Source organism: Protomyctophum parallelum (genome assembly GCF_964188405.1).
Source record: "Protomyctophum parallelum genome assembly, chromosome: 11".
NCBI lineage: Eukaryota > Metazoa > Chordata > Actinopteri > Myctophiformes > Myctophidae > Protomyctophum > Protomyctophum parallelum.
Genome location: NC_139707.1, coordinates 31,381,339 through 31,400,096, shown reverse-complemented (window position 1 = coordinate 31,400,096; position 18,758 = coordinate 31,381,339). Strand labels below are relative to the sequence as shown.

At 43.1% G+C, this 18,758-nt stretch overlaps 2 protein-coding genes across 2 annotated transcripts in view; one reads left to right on the top strand and one right to left on the bottom strand.

Moving 5' to 3' along the window:
* Positions 1-4,513: 4,513 nt before the first annotated feature.
* myl1 (myosin, light chain 1, alkali; skeletal, fast) lies at positions 4,514-10,926 on the top strand. The gene is made up of 6 exons (XM_083777323.1): positions 4,514-4,718; positions 6,393-6,420; positions 7,382-7,525; positions 9,233-9,403; positions 9,732-9,809; positions 10,271-10,926. The coding sequence occupies exons 1-6, from the start codon at positions 4,593-4,595 to the stop codon at positions 10,297-10,299; spliced, it is 576 nt and encodes a 191-aa protein (XP_083633449.1). The 5' UTR covers positions 4,514-4,592; the 3' UTR covers positions 10,300-10,926.
* A 982-nt stretch (positions 10,927-11,908) lies between these two features.
* Positions 11,909-18,758, bottom strand: part of map2 (microtubule-associated protein 2) — a 49,627-nt gene continuing 42,777 nt past the window's right edge. The window contains 3 exon segments of the mRNA XM_083776006.1: positions 11,909-15,039; positions 15,532-15,567; positions 15,570-15,640. Coding sequence (XP_083632132.1) covers positions 14,815-15,039; positions 15,532-15,567; positions 15,570-15,640 — 332 coding nt within the window. The 3' untranslated portion in view covers positions 11,909-14,814.

Sequence of the window (18,758 nt, the reverse complement as noted above, 5' to 3'; positions counted from 1 at the left end):
ATGTTTTCTGTGGATTCCCTGTGACACACACACACGCGCACGTGCGTGCGTGCGTGCAAAATACCAGTTACCCAGGGGCATCTACAATCTTAATAGTCTTATGCCATATACTGCACTCATATGAGTCATATCCTCGCTGTCAGGCAGAAACCTCTTGTCTCCACATTGAATGCGTTTGTGAATTAACGCCCTACTTGATCAAACTACAGTGTCACACAAAAGCATCAACAGTAGCAGATCCGCAAGCTTTAAACTCGTATTTCTGCTACTTTTGGTGCTTTTAAATTTGAATCCTGAAAACTAACAATTTTGGATGAGGTTTCCACCCGACAGAGACAATACAGTAACACCCTGGAACAGGTGCTTGTCGAACATTTTCATGTCAAGAATCCGCAATGTTTTTGACTGCGAACCCCGATCTGACATTTTACAATTCAGGCATTTCGCAGACACTCTTATTCCAGAGCGACTTACAGTAAGCAAAAACAACACATGGTAATCAAATACATAAAAAATAGTCATCAAGAATCATAAGGAAGCTAAGAACCTAGCATCTGTCAAACAGTAGCAAAACTGTACAGTAAAGTATAGTATACAACTATACACTATAGAGTGATATGTATACCTATATATCTAAATTACTTAAGTTTAGCCTTTGCATACACCTGTAAGGTCGTCGATGCTAGTGCAAGTGCTACAGTGTGAAAAGACCTTCTGCCAAGGAATATCGACCTTTTCTTTTAATAGCTACAAGCTTAGAACACGTAGATCAGCAATCTTTCCAATAGTCGAAAGAAAATGAGATAGGTCATACGTGTCTGTTCCTCATTTTGCCGGGGACCTCATGGAACCCCTTAGGGTCCCCAGGGTGACCGCAGGTTGAGAACCAGTGTCCCAGGCCTGGAAGACCACTCGATTTGGACTTTGTGGTGTATCCTAATGGCCTAGTACTTCTCACAAACACAATGGCACAGCTCCCATTCTCAGGGCCAATGTTATGAAACAAGTGCTCAGTTACTGCCCACACTCAGGGAAGCGTCGACTCTAGATTAATGATAAATGCTGTCAGTGGAAGAGTAATGTAGAGAGCAGAGTCAGACCGCTTAAATAATATATGTCCTTAACTGGCCCTGGAAGTAATGTTATGAAATCCACTTGCATGCTCCTCCTCTGAGCACTCTAATGAGGTGAGAGAAAAGGGGCCCAGATATGCTCTGCTGGTGTGTAAAATAGCCCCTAAACAGAATTGAATTGAATTAAAACCCTATTCTGAAGGGAGCATTCACAGAAAATACCAAATGCACATAATAAGTAGATCGACTATTTTAGGCAAATAGGTTTGGTGTAGAGAGAAGAGCCAAAGGTCAAGTTGTCAAGTTTAAGTTCAAGTGTGTAATTTAGTTGCACGCCGGTGTCGACAATAAGCCAATCTAGACGATATTTCCTTTTAATCATTTTCCTCTCACTACGCTTTTTAAAACATTTTCCCATGGACCACCCGTAATCATGCCATGGACCACTAGTGGTCCGTGGACCATTGGTTGAGAAACTGTCAGGGAAGAGGGAGGGAATGATAATGTGTTTGAGATTTATAGTCATGGTGACAAACCTCAGCAGAGTTCCAGCTTATGTAATGTGTTCTTACTATACTTGTGAGGACTGAAAGTCCCCACAAATATACTGTATAGTTGAATGTGAGAAATAGACATATTTTTATTAAAAAAAATATAACACCAAACTTATAACTTACTGTTATAAGTTTGGTGTTGATTATTTTATATGCTTTAGTGGTTTAATGGTTTTACTTAAGTAGCAATACACAATATAAAAAGTTACGTAAAAGGCTGTATTAAAAATGTTACTTGAGTAAAAGTACAAACGTGTTGGCATCAACATGAGTATCATGAGTAAAACGTACAAAAATGTATCAGACCTTTTCTAAAATAGCTGATCTACAAGCTCAAACTTGAAGATCAGCTGTTTTCGAATACTGGTAGTCTACAGTAAGTATAAAATTGAGTGTTTTGTATGTTTTGTAAAATTCATCCAAATCTGCAAAGAACTAGTAACTAAAGGAAGTAAAACAATAATAATACAAATGAAATACTCAAGTAAACTAAATATACCTCAAAATGATGCTTAGCCTACTGTAGGTACAGCACTTGAGTAAATTAATGTACTTGGTTTTGTTTCCACCACTGATTGTTGGGGGTGTCCAAAAGCACAGCTTTGTGTGACCTCTCTCCACCCCTTGGAAAAAGGCTGTTGGATCTTATTGCCGGTTGTTGAAATGGAGCCGCAGCTGGCATGCGTCAGCGTCACTGTAAATCTGCATTGCCCTTTACTGTAAATGTTCAAGTCACTGTCCCCCATGAGGGTCGGAGATTTGACCCCATGTCTGGAGCTGCCGCTAGGGGTGTGCAATGCTGTTTATGAATAAGTAACATGTTTACTCAAGAAGCTTACCGTTGGGCTGTAGGTGATTAATTCCCGGCTAATGTGATATTTAGAATGATTTATTGCCAGTGTGATGAAGCATAAACTGTATTTAGACCACTGGCAAACAAGTCACTTAAGTTTGGGACAAACATTGGCTATAGAATATCACTCCAGAGAGTTCTGACATACTTGTATTCACTGGGAGACAGAAAAATCTAAACCTTCCAACCAACCTGCTCCATTCGAAACATGACGGAGCTAGTTTCCATTACGAAATAGATTTAAAATCATTATTATCACATTGTGTCACCTAATCGTGTCTTGATCAAATCCAAGCTTTACCTCAATACTTATCTGCTCAAAGCTGGTGGACTCATTAGTACTCTAGAATGGTAGCTTTGACTACAAGGACAGGTGCAGTTTTCTAGGGGGAGGGGGGAGGTAAAGTCAGTCTTGGAAAAGGTGCCAGGAGTCGAGCCCAAATGACAGCTGAGGGAATGAGGCTTTCTCTGGCGTGCCCCCCTTGAGAAGGGGTCACTAAAAGCTAGTGGGGAGGGAGAATGGGCTGGAGAGGGTGGAGGAATGTACCCCAATCCCCGCCTCACCACCAGGGCCCCCTGGCAGGACGGGGGAGGGGTGGGTGGCAGCAGCACTGCCACTCGGAGACAGATATAGACAAGAATTAAGGGGGACAGAATTTGCACTGTTGGCCCTGCGCTGGGTTCGTGCTGTTGGCAGCTGAACGCTCCACATTAGATTTCATCCTTCTGGTAACTTCCACATTCTCAGAGGCTATAGTGATGGTGGTCATCACTCTCACTCAATATCCATCACTGTTGGAGGCATCATCCATGGCTATAGGCGAGTTCCAAATAAACCCTCTGTGGGTCCTTTGAATACGAATAAAAAAATTATAATCATCATTACCTGTATATTTTTTATATTTTCTATTTTGATACAATTATTAGCCTACTTTATTATTATCAGTTCACGCTGAAATTTGTCTGGCGACTCAGCAGCCAAGTATGCAACACATAATAATACTATTGTTACACAATACTATAGTATCAATTAACATGGTTTGTCTGCCATCACAATATAAGTGTTTCAAGAAAGAAAGAGATGAAAAGACCCAGTGGGTGTCTTGGGTTTTCACTGTTGCCATATATAGTTCTGGGAGAAATATGCCCATCCATGACAAACTAAATTTGCTACCTGACCCACTTCCTCCAATCAGCTCACTTCTGTTTGGGTGACACACTGCCTAATTTATGATCATTTAACTCAAAGACTTTGACAGACGGCCACAGTCAGAGGAGTCACAACAGCAGGGCACCGCATTTCTCAGCTGACAAATGGCAATAAAATAAGTGTCGGAGTCGAATTACCATTTCTGTCTTTGATGCTTTAAGTGTGTTTGAAAATTGTGAGTATTGTGTTTTCTCTTTAAGAACCATTCCCCCATATTCCAATACAAATTAAGCAACACCACGTAATGTAGGCCTATGTTGCTATGTAATAATCATAACACACACACACACACACACACACACACACACACACACACACACACACACACTCTCTCTCTCTTTCTCTCTCTCTCTCTGACTTCGCTCACTCAATCCCTCATTGACGCACACCGCGTGTCATCAAATAAAGAATATGGAATGGTCTATAGAAATGTTTTGTCATAATTGAACGCAATTACGCAAACGGCGTATGCGTAATGCGTAACGGTGCTTGCACTCGTGCGTAAAAGTCTAACACCAAGTTGTGCGAGACACAGAGGGGGGTGCCCTGCTACGCCTACCTGGTGACCCGAAATACCCTCGTTCAGTTAGCACTCGCATATTTGCATATTTGTGTTTTCCTCTTTTATTCTGGGCTCGCGCCTGAGCAAACAGCCCCCAAACACCAACTCCTCAACAGATGAGTCGCCCCCTATTCCATGTTTGGAGTAACACCCCCTCCTCTCCCCTCCTCCTTCACGCGCTGGCCAATCCCTTCCCTGGGATGACTTTGACGAAGACGCTGAGGAAAATAGTTCATATATATACGCCTATACCAACCATTTATTGCGCTGAGTATCCTCCACTGTATCTACTGGGGTTTGTGTTTGTGTTAGGGTTATACTACCACTCCTATCTGATAAAATGGCACCCAAGAAGGACGCAGCTAAGCCCGCCGCCAAGGCGGCGGCACCCGCCGCTGCTGCACCAGCGCCAGCACCCGAGCCAGAGGTGCCCAAGGTTGTCGCTGTCGACCTGTCCGCCGTGAAGGTAACGTTTGAACGTTTTTGAGGATGGGACTTTGAGGATGATAGAAAAGTTACCGGTACATTGGGAAGCGTTCATAGGCCTAGGCTTGTAATTCTCTCTCTGGCTCATCCAAAGCAACTTTAAAATATGCACAGCACATATTTCAGGTTGGTTGAATAGGCCTATTGCAATTTATTTATTTATTTGAAAATGTGACAGGGTGATAGCATACAGTTATTTGTTAAATAAAGACTAAACCTGGTGTTCTTGTGGAGACAAACACATTGTGCATCCCTTTATACAAAATACGCCTACGCTAGGCATTGGATAGGCTTAGCTGTTCTAGATGTAGCTAGAAAGTATATATGTTTCCATCTCTGGGAGTTTATGGTCTTAGCAGTTGTTCTCAAACAATTTAATTTGAAGGACGCCCCTATCTCTGAGTACAATTTACACACTCTCAGATTTGCAGACCTGTATGGGTCCATGCATTTGGACTAAGGTACCCTGAGGGTCCCTGGAGGACCCCACTGTGAGAACCACTGTCAGTATGTCACCTATTCTTTCATAACACTTTTTGCTTTGACAGTTCAGTCTTAAAGCATTTGACTTAATCTTACATCACGATTGATGATGAGTCCCTCATGGGAGCAGTTTGTGAACAGTAAGGTGTGGCACCAAGGATAGAGACCACCACAGCTAGGGCACGCCCTCGCCTCTCCTGACTGGACCAGTGGTGTGGTGACAAAGTGTCATTGCCTGCGGGGGGTGCCACCAAATGTGGAGATGTTAATGCATCTAAAGATGGAACCACCAGATATCGGGTAGCCTAATCCTCTGCCCACCAACCTAATTTTGGCAGAGAGAGAGAGAGAGAGAGAGAGAGAGAGAGAGATTATACCCCTTAAGCCAACTTCAGAAGTTATTGCTTTAAGTTTATTCTATAGATTAGTGGAAGAGGAATATCTATGCCTGGAATTTAAGATTGATTGTTGTGGCTTTGCTGTTCTTGTTTGGTTAATTGATATGACAGCATTTGCAATTGTTCTTTTGTTATGGAAAGGAAATGAGAGGGCAGTTTTTCCAAATTGCTGACTGCAAGTGTTGTTGTTTTTGGATTTTCTGTAGCCTACACGAATGTCTGAGTAAAAACAACAATAATTGCGGAAATATTCTGTGTTCATTCAATGTCCTACTATGGTTGTATTCAGGATAAACATGTACCAATGCATATACCCCCATTGTTTGTTCTGAATCTGTAAGCTAAGCAACAATCCAAACACAATATTATGTATTATTATTATTATGTATTATTATTAATATCATATGATAGGCACGCTAAAGCAGTGGTTCTCAAACTCATTTCAAAGATCCCCATAACTCTGGGAGTGGTGCAAATGGAACCAAATGGACCCATAAGGGTTCCATTTGGGTTCCATTTGTACACTCTCACAGTTACAAACCTGTAAAGGATCCATTTGGAACCCCTTTGGGGAACCCTGGGGGGTCCCTGGACCTCCACCAACACTGCACTAAAGCACCACACCTGACAAACTCATTATAGGCCTAGTTTGTCCCATTGCTGCACAAAAATGGAGCAACCACTGCATAGCATTGTTTGTCTGACTCTTGTTCTTGAAGGTTTTCTACTGTTTTATTTACAAGCTTTGCTTTGTTTGCTTTGTTTGTCCTTAGCTTGATTTCACCCCAGACCAGATGGATGGTGAGTACACTTGATTGCTTTTAACCTTTTTGGACAGCGAGTGGCACTTCCCACAAATTGTATCGCATTAGTATTTTAAGTGTATATTTGCTGTGTGTGGAATAGGCTATAAAGTTACATTATTGCAAATTGATTAGACCTCAGTGATGCCTCATACAAAATTGGTGTGACAGCTGCCATTATTGCCAAATTGTGCCAGCAAACAAACACAATCACTGATTCATAATGCCATCGTAGATATTCCATCAAAATCAAAATCTGGCCTGCGTCAGTCGTTCCGATGGCGTCAGCATTCCCTACTTTTATCCGGGTCAGCGGCCAAGTGCCTTGCCTTTAAAAGGAGGGGGCTCATATTCTCTGCTATGTTTATCAATTCCAAGGCGGGCTTTTAAAAGGCCCACCACTATCCAGGGCTCTGAGACAGCGTGACAGCTGGGATACTCGTCCAATGAGTCTATGACAAAGTTAATAATATGAGATTATCTCACGTCCTTCCTGGTCACTTGGGTCACTTCCGACTACTTGTAGGTCCCATTACTAGAGGGGGAAACTAAATCAGTGGTTCTCAAACATTTTCATGTCAAGGACCCCCAGCGTGATAATATATTTGGCCATTGAACCCACCCAAACATCATGTGCCATCATGTACAAGATTAGTGTCGGCTATTTTTCAAATAGCTGATATACACAGAGTTAAAGTGATTAAACTTATTGTGATGCTACATTAACTAATTTAGCTGGGGACCCCCTGAAATCCCATCCTTTATAGACCATTACAAAACAATATCGCTTAGGTAATCTTCACACCCAAAATACCCTAACCACACTGACACACAGTAAAGTCATAAGTTCATGTATCCGTTTGTAACGAACACTGATGATGTTAATTGTCCTGTGTTGACTGATTGCCTCAAGTAGCCTACAACAAAAAGTGACCATCTTCTCCCCTTCCATTGCACAGACTACAGGGAGGCTTTCGGCCTGTTCGACAGAGTGGGTGACAACAAGGTGGCTTACAACCAGATTGCAGACATCATGCGCGCCCTGGGACAGAACCCCACCAACAAGGAGGTGACCAAGATCCTTGGTATGCCCACCGCTGATGGTAAGAGAAGCACACACACACACACACACACACACACACACACACACACACACACACACACACACACACACACACACACACACACACACACACACACACACACACACGGGTTATTACTACAAAAACAAAACAAACACATTTCAATCCATCTGTCTATCTACCTGGCAATGTAGCCATTGACTTATGCGGCTACATTACCACTGAAACCCTAATGACATAGTTGACCGTACTCCCAAGGCGTATATCTTTTCTACGTCCGAGCATAGCCTGCCTGATTGGCCTACCGACACTGCCGGCTTTACCAGAGTTTCCTCCGAGGTGGAAGATACCACCGCGAGGTTACTCCGTGGTGGAAGATACCACCGCGAGGTTACTCCGTGGTGGAAGATACCACCGTGAGGTTACTCCGTGGTGGAAGATACCACCGCGAGGTTACTCCGTGGTGGAAGATACCACCGTGAGGTTACTCCGTGGTGGAAGATACCACCGCGAGGTTACTCCGTGGTGGAAGATACCACCGCAAGGTTACTCCGTGGTGGAAGATACCACCGCAAGGTTACTCCGTGGTGGAAGATACCACCGTGAGGTTACTCTGTGGTGGAAGATACCACCGCGAGGTTACTCCGTGGTGGAAGATACCACCGCAAGGTTACTCCGTGGTGGAAGATACCACCGCAAGGTTACTCCGTGGTGGAAGATACCACCGCGAGGTTACTCCGTGGTGGAAGATACCACCGTGAGGTTACTCCGTGGTGGAAGATACCACCGTGAGGTTACTCCGTGGTGGAAGATACCACCGCGAGGTTACTCCGTGGTGGAAGATACCACCGCAAGGTTACTCCGTGGTGGAAGATACCACCGTGAGGTTACTCCGTGGTGGAAGATACCACCGTGAGGTTACTCCGTGGTGGAAGATACCACCGCGAGGTTACTCCGTGGTGGAAGATACCACCGCGAGGTTACTCCGTGGTGGTACGATTACAGGAGAATGACAGCTTGGCACGCGTGGCAGTACGTTTTATTTTTATAAAAGAGGCAAACTAATATTGTTTATGCCGGTGGCCTGTTTATTGGTATACATGTGTAAACTTGAAACATTATTGTACTGTAAAAAGGTCTCTTTTCCCTTGATTTATATTTTTTAGTATAATAGTATTAGTTGAATTAGATTAATACACAATAATAACACTAACACTTTAATTTAGAACACAGCCAAATCAAGTCATAGTACATACGTGTTCAATCAATTATACAAATCAAAGCAAACGGCACTAACAATATTAGTTTGCCTCTTCCCGGTGTTCCCGTTTTTGGCATCTTACCTGATCTCTTCTGAGCTTGTCGATCTACAAGCTCAGAAGAGTTCTGAGCTTTGTAGATTGGCTGTTTTGCGCAGAATGTTATCCCCAGAATAGGTTATTGTGCACAATAACCTATACTGTATGTCGACTCACATAGCATCATTGTTTGGCAGTAACTATTTACTAAGTAATGTACTGTAAAATTATTGCTTCCCCAGTCACTACTGGTTTAACTTATTACAACTGCCAAAACAGTAATGTTATACACCTATCAATTTAGCAAACACTGAGCAAATATGAGCAAATATGACAAATAGCTTAAAGAAATGACTGCCATTATTATATAATAATGTTATGCTTTCAAAACATTTAAACATGAGTTTGATATCGTCGTGTCCTCACGCAGACATGGTCCAGAAGAGAGTCGACTTCGAGCAGTTCCTGCCCATGCTCCAGACCATCGTCAACGCCCCCAAGGTCGTGTTTGAGGACTACGTTGAGGGTCTGCGTGTATTTGACAAGGAGGGCAACGGCACAGTGATGGGCGCTGAGCTGCGTATCGTCCTGTGTACACTGGGTGAGTTTGTGTGTGTGTGTGTGTGTCTACTTTTGCTCATTTTGAAAAAAGTTGAAACCTTTTGAAAAACTTTCAACATTCTGCTTTTTTAAAGGCATACTATGTACTATGTTTTTTTTTTACCAATGATTTCCCTCTCGCTGTATTTTGGTGTATTCACTTTCAGTTTGATTGGTGTCACGCAAAACAAAACAAACAGTGAAAATACAGCGAACTTTGAATACCACTTTTACTTATACATTGTGGTATTGATAATTTTACTTAAATCTAGTACTTTGTCCATCACTGATGGTGTGTGTGTGTGTGTGTGTGTTACTCTAATCTACAGGAGAGAAGATGAATGAAGCTGAGATCGATCAGCTCATGCAAGGACAGGAGGATGAGAATGGCTGTATCAACTATGAAGGTGAGATTCTAACTGCTTATCCTACATAATGTAGAAGTTGAAATGTACAAAACACCTTCATTTCTACTGTATATGACTATAGTACAGATAGCGAAATGCATAACTTCTAAGTAAATCTTTTACCGTAGCATACCGTAGAAGTTTAAACCAAATGTATATACTTAATTGACCAGGATAATCCAGTGGTCAGAGTTACACACAGAGTCAAATCTCTTATACGTGTATAATGCATTTTTGTGAATTAAACATCAATCTTTGCCGAGATTAGATGCTACAAACTCACGGCGACGCGCTGTTAGCTAACAGATCAGCTACTTTAGAGAAAAATGTGTCTCTTATGACATGTCCAGAATAGGGATGTTAGGGTTCATTCATGTGGTTAATTGTCTTTTCTCTTCTGTCTCTCTCTCTCTCTGTCCTCGCCACACTCGATCCTTTCCCGGGGGTTTGTTTGACCACAGCCTTCGTCAAGCACATCATGTCTGTGTAAAGGAAGCTGCCACCGCAGTGGTGCAGAGCCTTATTTATGTGTGCGGAAGACCCCATGGTGTCATGGCATCCCACTTCGTTGTTCCAACACCCACCACCACCACCACGGAACAGGAGTCAAACCAAAAGGACAATGAGATGTCATTTCTGAATGACTTTTATGTTTTGTTTTGGGTTATGTTTTTCTTTTCCTTTTTTCCAACTGGTGCTTTCTTCTCTCTTCTTCCTCTCTCTTCTCTCTCTCCTTTTCCAACTGGAAGCGATCTGCTTCTTTCTGCGAGATGTCAAGAAGCTCCTCTCTTGTCCAGTGCACCTGCACCCCCCATGTGGGGGTGTCATTGTTGTCGTCGTTTCTTTTCATTTTTTTTATTTATTTTTTGGTCTCTGGTCTCATCAGACGGGAGGGAGGGAGGGAGTTCACGGTTCCCCTCCTTGTCCCTTACTGTCTGACCGTCTCTTTGTCGGACAGTGGAAGTGACTGTCTTGGCCCAGGACTGGCCAATCAAAGTTGAATCTTTCTCATATAACCCAAGCACCCCCACCCCACCCTTATCCCTCCTCCCCGAGTCTTAAGTTATTGTACTTGTCCTGTACTGTCATTTCACAATAAACTTTTAACAAACTCCCATTCTAGCTCCTGTTTTATTATTATAATTAGTATCATGCATGTTATATCGAAACTACTTTTACTACTACTAATACTATCTCAGATTCATGTAGCACTTTTTATTCAAAGTATTCAAAGTCACTTTAAAGTCGCTTATTAGTTTGCTACAGTGTGCAGTGTATCAGGCGATAATAGACAGTCGTGGAAACTAAGTAACCTTTACTCAAAACTTTGAGGAATTTACTCTGTATTCATCTAACATGGTTAAATTGGATTTCAAATAGCACCGACGTGGAAAAAGCGGAACTGCAAAATGCGGGTTCAGATGCACAAATAGAATGTCTCGCAGCCGCCTTTATTTTGGACTGCCGCTTCTTTCACTTGGGTGGTATTTGAACTTAAGATATATTTATAGCCGAGCACCCACTGCCTAAGCAAAAAGGCATCCAGAGGATTCAAGAGGAAGCACACCTGCTTGTTTCTTACATTGTTAAAATGGAGTTTGAAGTTACACTCGGTTTATATACCGTAGGAACTTAGGGGAAGTGTGATCAAATAAATATCTAAATACTGAATCAAGCAACTTAATAACTGTCTGGGGTGTTCACAAACATGCAAATCAGTTTGAATATGCATTACACATTTGAACTTCAGTACAGCTGTACATTCCAACCATTTGAAAATAGAAGATGTACTGTATGTGAAGCATTGTGAGCATGTAGCTCTGCTATCTACAGTAGATACATTTAATACATTTGGAAACTTTTGAAATAGGACATTCTGCATAGTGAGTAGCCTATGTAAATTATGATACCAATACTTTTGTACTTTTACTCAAGTAAATATTGAATCCCGGACTATTACTTGGAATAAAGTATTTCTACATTGCAGTAGTGATACTTTAACTTAAGTAAAAAAAAATGTGAGTACCATTCCAGTGAGCCTTCTCATCACCTGAAAAAGAAAGACAGCACTTCTGTGGCAATTTTTCCCCGTATTTTATTGTCATTAATAAGAGGGTTATTTTTGTAACTGGTGTCATACAGTATCAACAGGAGAAAAGAAAACTGCGTACATCTACTTTAACTTTACCTGTTAAATACATTTACAATTGCTGTAGAGTGGGGTTGCTGGGGGGGGGGAGGCACAAGGAGGAGGGAAATGCAGAAAAAACACAGTAGCAAACAAACAGTTGCAGGTATTTAGATTGAGAAATAGGGAGTGGGGGGGGGGGGCAGTATAGTATATATCACAAATGACGACTGAAATTCTTAAATTAAGAAGAAGGAAAAATACAGTAGATTACCGGCACACTAGTTTCTAACAGATGCAAAAATGATGCAAGTTTTCCTACATCGTTTTCTTATATTTTATGAAATGTCTTGTTGTGTTTTTGGTACAGAATTTTCCTTTTCTTCCGTTGTCCAGTTTGTCCACATCACCAACATAAAGCGTAATTGATGCTCCGTCTCACAATGGCGTGTCGAGCGACAAAAATAAGAGACCGTTGAAACTCAGGCCACCAGCATGCTTTATGTATCCAATCAAATATTGTATTTCTGACTCCACTACATTTCTATGAAGTAGAAACAAGTGCATGCTGAATTGATCACTATTGATCAAATATAGTGAATATACAGTAGCAGATTTACAACCTCAGAACGCATCGCATTATTGTGACGTGTTGTGAGTGAGCTTGTGGACCGGATAATTTCACTATTTAAAAAATAATAATCCGGGAAAAAAGAGAAGAAAAAAAGAGACATTTCCAAATGTTCATACAGTCAAATGCAAGTACTCCAGTGCTTTGACTCAAGTACAAATTTGACAGAGCAACTTTCACTTGCAGCCGAGTAATATTTGACCAGGAGTATCTATAGTTTGAAGTAGTGGGGTTGAGTTAGCCTGATTATCACACTCAGTGGAGTGGGTCTATGGTGTGGACCCAGGCTAGGGTTAATCTCGTTCTGAGCCTTACTAAGACGCGAAGAGAAATGCCTGGTCACGACCTCTAAGGCAGAGAGTGTTCTGCCGGGAGTGTTGGCACGGAACATCCGTCGGACGTATTTCCCCCGGATACGTTATTATTTAGACTAATCACAGCACTCATTCACGGAGAATGCAAACAGATTTGTAAAGCGTGTCAACGTAATTTCCTTGGGCGGTAATTCCGCCAAAATTCCACTACTTCCGTTAAACCACTCAACCGGCTAGGTCTTGCCTAGCGTGGGCTAGGGTTGAGTAGTTTGTCTGCCAACTAGATATAGGGCACCTGGTATTGATTACTGATGCAGATCTTTGTACTCTGGCTGTGTAGGGAGGGGACATAGAGAGAGCTACCGGTGAAGTATGAGTTCATCGGTCACTTAATTCACATATAGTGATTCTCAAACATTTAAATTAATGTTTAAAGGACCCCCAGTTTGATCAACGTCTAATCTCTGGGACCCCAAACTACACAGTGACATATGCTCTGTGTTATGTTTTGCCAGTTAGATTCTCCGCCCAGACCGGCAGTAACAATCTTGGTACATTGCCTGCATTTCAGATGGGGGTCAACAGCCAAAAAGCATTAATTTGGGGGTCCTTGAAGTTGACATTATGATAGTTTGAGCGCCAGCTGCCACAACGGGACTGAGAGATAGCATCTTGAAGTCATCATCATCACCAATTAACACCGTAAACAACTGAAAACTACAAAAAACATGAACATGTTGATTTACATTATCCAATGATTCAGGAAATAACTTACTAAAATTGTTCCTTTGAAATACAAAATCGCCTCTTGTTGTACTAGAATTGGTACATGCTCGACCGTCATAACATCATATGTTGTAGCAATAAATGCAATTTTTACAGGTATAAGTTAATAGCCAGAAAAATGAACGCTTTTCTTTTTCAAATCCATTTGGAAGAGATGTGGGTTGACATATATATATATATATACATATATATATATATATATATATATATATTGGAGGTCAAACAAGCATGACGGTTAAGGATGCTTGGATCTTCAGAGGAGGGGTACAGGGGGAGGGGTATAGTGTTCCTGGCATCCATGCACTTTTTACTGATTGATAAAACAAACACGTGCCGCATGGGTGCACTGGTCACATGACTTTCTACTTAGCATAGAAAAAAGAAAGAAAGAACAAAAAACACCCCGGCCTTCGAACCCAGGTCTCCTGGTCGGGATAGGGACACCAGAGCCAAACATCTTAACCGCTAGCCTAAAGGGGAACTCCCTAAAGGAGAGATTAGGGCTTTTTGGTCTTCGGGGCAGAGAGGCTCTATAAGCCACTAGCATCTTCCAAAGCACTGAGCCGACAACCTGTCCAGCCCCGTCCGTCCCCAGTCCTGACCAGATCTGAGACCAGTGCTCAGGCTTAAACTATTGTATATAACATTTTAGTTTTTTTTTTAAAGACTAAAGAATTGGACACATTTTGGGGGTCATAAAGAGATATGGGAGGGGAGTTGGGGAAACAGAATACGGTATTTCCTAAAGTCCTAAAGTTCGAGAAAGGATTGGTGTTTGTGTCGTGGAACTTCAAGAGAGAAAGAGAGAGGTTTTGTGGTGGGAGGCAGTTCCTTCAGAGGCTGTGGTTTTACTTGATAGGCCCTATTTATACTGTGTCGTATGATCGTATACAGTATAATGGGCTATTTCCAGCCCGTACGACAAAGTATAATTCGGCCAATAGCAGGTGGGCCTCTGGGCGGCAGGAGTGGCTGTAGGTGGTGGAGGCTTATGGGGTGGAGTCAGGGTGGGATTTCACTGGAACGAAGTCAACTCGGCGGAGGGGGTACATGGGGAACAAAAGGGTGGTCGTCCGGTGAGATCAGGGGTGTGTGTGTGTGTATTTTTGGGTGGTTGGGAGCCATCTTTACGTAACCGGGGATTCTTCACAAGCCCTGCTTGGCCAGGGCGGCGGTGACATCCTCTGCCAGGGTGGCGAGCTGCGGAGACTCCAGCATGTTGAGGCTCCCGGAGGAGGACAGGTGGCTGTCGCGGTGGCGGTGCGGGGACGCAGAGCCCGAGTGGCCCGTGGACCGTGTGACGATGAGGATCTCGCCGTGGTCCACTTGCACCTTGGCCTGGTCGCCGGACGCCACCTTACGGCACTCGATCTGGATGGGAGGGGAGGGCAAGGGGGGCAAGCGGTGAGACCGCAGCGCGGGACGGGGGAGCGACAAGCCATACGTACTCACAAGGCAACAGAGATTAAGGCAACAAAAAAACGACAACAAAAAATGTCACGGCTGAAACGTTTTGTCACGCAATTTGCAATTTATGGATCAGTGTGAAAGGACTCAGATTCCACAAACTAGCGACCGCCGACCTGTTTCGTAAACTATTAGCACAATATGTACAGATGAACATTGAGAGCTTCTGCTCTGCTGTCTGCACTGCAGACAGTGACGCTTTGTTGTGGGGTAGCTGTGGAAACCCCTGCCAATGTCGCTGTGCATGGCAGCCTGCCATGCACATAGTGTCTGCCTGCCTGCCTTTATCTTTTGGGGGGGCTGGGTACCCCAAAATTACAGCGAAATTAACGTCATGTACTGGAAGCCGGTTGCAGTGTCAGCTCCTCAGGAGAGCTGTGTGTGGATGACACTTACTAGAATGTGTGGTCTGTGGTGCACGTTATCCAAGCCAAGGAACCCACCTTGGGCTGGGCCTTGTCCTTGAAGTCCAGCTTCACACTCTCTATGCGCACGTTACCCCCCCCTGGAAGTGGAGAGACAGAAGGCAGGGGGCGGGCCAGGGGTAGGGTGAGAGAGAGAAGGATGTATGGTCGTGAGAACATTTTGAAATATAACATTTTATTGAATGGCTCTTTTCCCACTACCTGTGGCCGTGCCGTGAAATGGTAGTTGTTTATTAGGTTAGTAGTGGGCCTCAAAGTGGGGTCCAGAGTTTGATAATTGATTGATAATTTTATTAGACAATAAGATGCAAACAGTACAGGGTACATCAAGCACAGCATTGGTCCAAAAGGACAGCACTGAAGAAAGACCTTGCAGTCTTGTTTCCATTCGGGTCCCATGCATTCATTCACAATGACAACAGTGACAACAAACAATACATTTCTCAAACACACTAAATCTATATGTACAGGTTGGAATAGAAATACATTAATAAAACATAAAAGGGGGGGGGGGGGGGGGGAGCAAATCACCTTCTCCCCCTTTGACCTGATGACAGTGACAGGTGAGTTTTCAGACCCTTTTTAAAGGAAACCAGTGATCTGCTTGTTTTGAGGGAAGGAGGCAGGGCATTCCACACATTCCACGTGCTGTGAAATGTGCTGTGAAATGTGAATTTACCCATATTTGTTCTGAAAATGGGTGGCACCAGATCCTTATTTACACTCCCTCTAGTATTATGGCTGTGGGAGTTGCTCACCTTTTTGAGGTAATCAGTCAAGTAAATGGGAACTGTGGGCATGGACGGCAGAGCTGCATTTACAATCTTGAATGCTAGTCCCATTTTCAGTTGTTTAACTCTGTCCTCAACACTGAGCCAATCTACCTCACGCTTGATGTAGTCGTGTAAGTACAATAGGCAGGTGTCAGTGGAGTGGGATGTTCTGAATCCAGACTGGAACTCGAACAGCAGGTTGCTTTCGTTTAGGTAGCTGTTGATCTGTTCATAAATTAATCTCTCTATGACCTTAGATGTAGAACTCAGTATGGACACAGGGCGGTAATTCCCAGTATCTAATTTGCTTCCCTTTTTAAATAGGGGGATTACTCGTGCCATCTTTAGTTCCTTTGGGACATAGCATTGGCTGATAGATACATTTGTTATGTGGGCTTGGAGCTATGGAAACAGCAGCGTCTCTGAGGAATCTGCTGGGGATATTATCATACCCAGTGGCCTTGTTTGGCTGAAGGGCCATGAGTTTTTTCAACACCTCTTCGTTTCCTACTGGTTGTATTGAAAAGGAGTCTTGTTGGGCCCCTAATTTAGAATAGTGGGTTTTGATGTGTTCAGCACCGTACAGGCCTGAATGGGCGGGGAGTTTATTAACCAACTGGGTGGCAATGTTAGTGAAGAAATTATTAAAACTGTTTGCTACAATTTGTTTGTCTGTGATAATGGAGTCGCTTGAAATAATGGAGAAGTTTGAGGATTTGGTTTGAAGTTTATTGCTACACCCTAATTTATTTAAAGCCTCCCAGAGTTTTTCCAGGATGTTTTTTGTTTGATTCAATGTTCTCATTTATGTAGTCCATGCTAGCCAAGCGCTTCGACAGTGATCTCCAAACTAAACTGTACATCCTAAAAACCCAATGTAACAAGCTAAGAAACGGTGTTATTGCCATGACCAAATCAGCAAAAAGTAACTTTATCAATGATAAAGCCGAGGAAATTAAAAACAATCCTCGGGAGCTTTGGAAGCTACTAAACAACCAACTAGGCTGTGGTCAGAAACTAAAAACCAGGTTTACAAACATAAACATCAAATCGAATAACACCCTCATCACTGACAAGCTTGATGTAGCCAACCACTTGAACATCTTCTTTACAAACATTGCAATGATGCTGGTTAACAAACTTCCCTCCCACTCTGGGCGTTTTGGTGTAGAGCACATCAAAGCCTTCTACAAAAACCTAGGTGTTTGTAAAGATGATTTTAAAATGGCAATGGTAACAACTGAGGAGGTACTTAAAAAACTGAGTGCCCTCCAACCCCACAAGGCCACTGGCCATGACAATATTCCCTCCAAATTTCTCAGAGACTCAGCCATTTCCATTGCTCCCGTCATCACCCACATAGTAAACCTCTCCATCAAACAGGGACAGGTCCCCCAAGATTTTAAACTGGCCAAAGTAACCCCCCTGTACAAAAAAGGGAGTAAATTAGAACCTGGCAACTACCGCCCTATTTCTATTCTAAGCTCCATCTCGAAAGTGATGGAAAAAATAGTCTATGAACAGGTTGAAAAGTATCTTGCCACTAATAAATTGCTGTACGAGTTCCAATCTGGGTTCAGAACATCCCACTCCACTGACACATGCCTCCTCTATTTGAGCGACCACATCAAACACGAGGTGGACGCTGGAAAATACTGCGGCATGGTCATGCTGGACCTGCAAAAGGCTTTTGACACCGTGAACCACTCCATACTGGTTAACAAGCTTAAAGCTATTGGTTTTGATAGCACATCAGTGAGCTGGATGCAATCCTACCTGGAGGGGAGAGAACAGATGGTGGAGGTGAACGGAACACTGTCCCCTCCCCTCCCAGTGAGCTGTGGCGTCCCACAAGGAAGCATACTAGGGCTTTTACTGTTCCTAATATATGTTAACGACATGACTTCAGCTTGTGACTGCAACTTGTTCCTGTTCGCAGATGACTCAGCACTGCTGGTCTCGGACAGGAACAAACTGCAGGTTGAAAAGACCCTCAGCTCTGAACTCGGTAGAATCTGCACCTGGCTCGCTGATAACAAACTATCCTTACACCTGGGAAAAACTGAATCCATCCTCTTCGGATCAAATAGTAATCTCAGCAAGGCAGATGGCTTCTTGGTTAGAGTGGGTGACAATATTATCACACGAAAAGATCAAATTACCTACCTAGGTTCCATCCTGGAGGCCAATCTTTCCGGTGATAAAATGGCCACGAACGTAATCAAAAAAGTCAATCAAAGAACAAGATTCCTTTACAGGATCTCCTCACTGGTCAGCAAAAACACCTTGAAGACCTTAACAGGAGCCCTCGTACAAGGTTTCTTTGACTATGCATCCACCTCTTGGTACCACAGCACCTCAAAGGCCCTTAAAACAAGGCTCCAGACCTCCCAAAACAAACTGGTCAGGCTCCTACTTGGCCTCA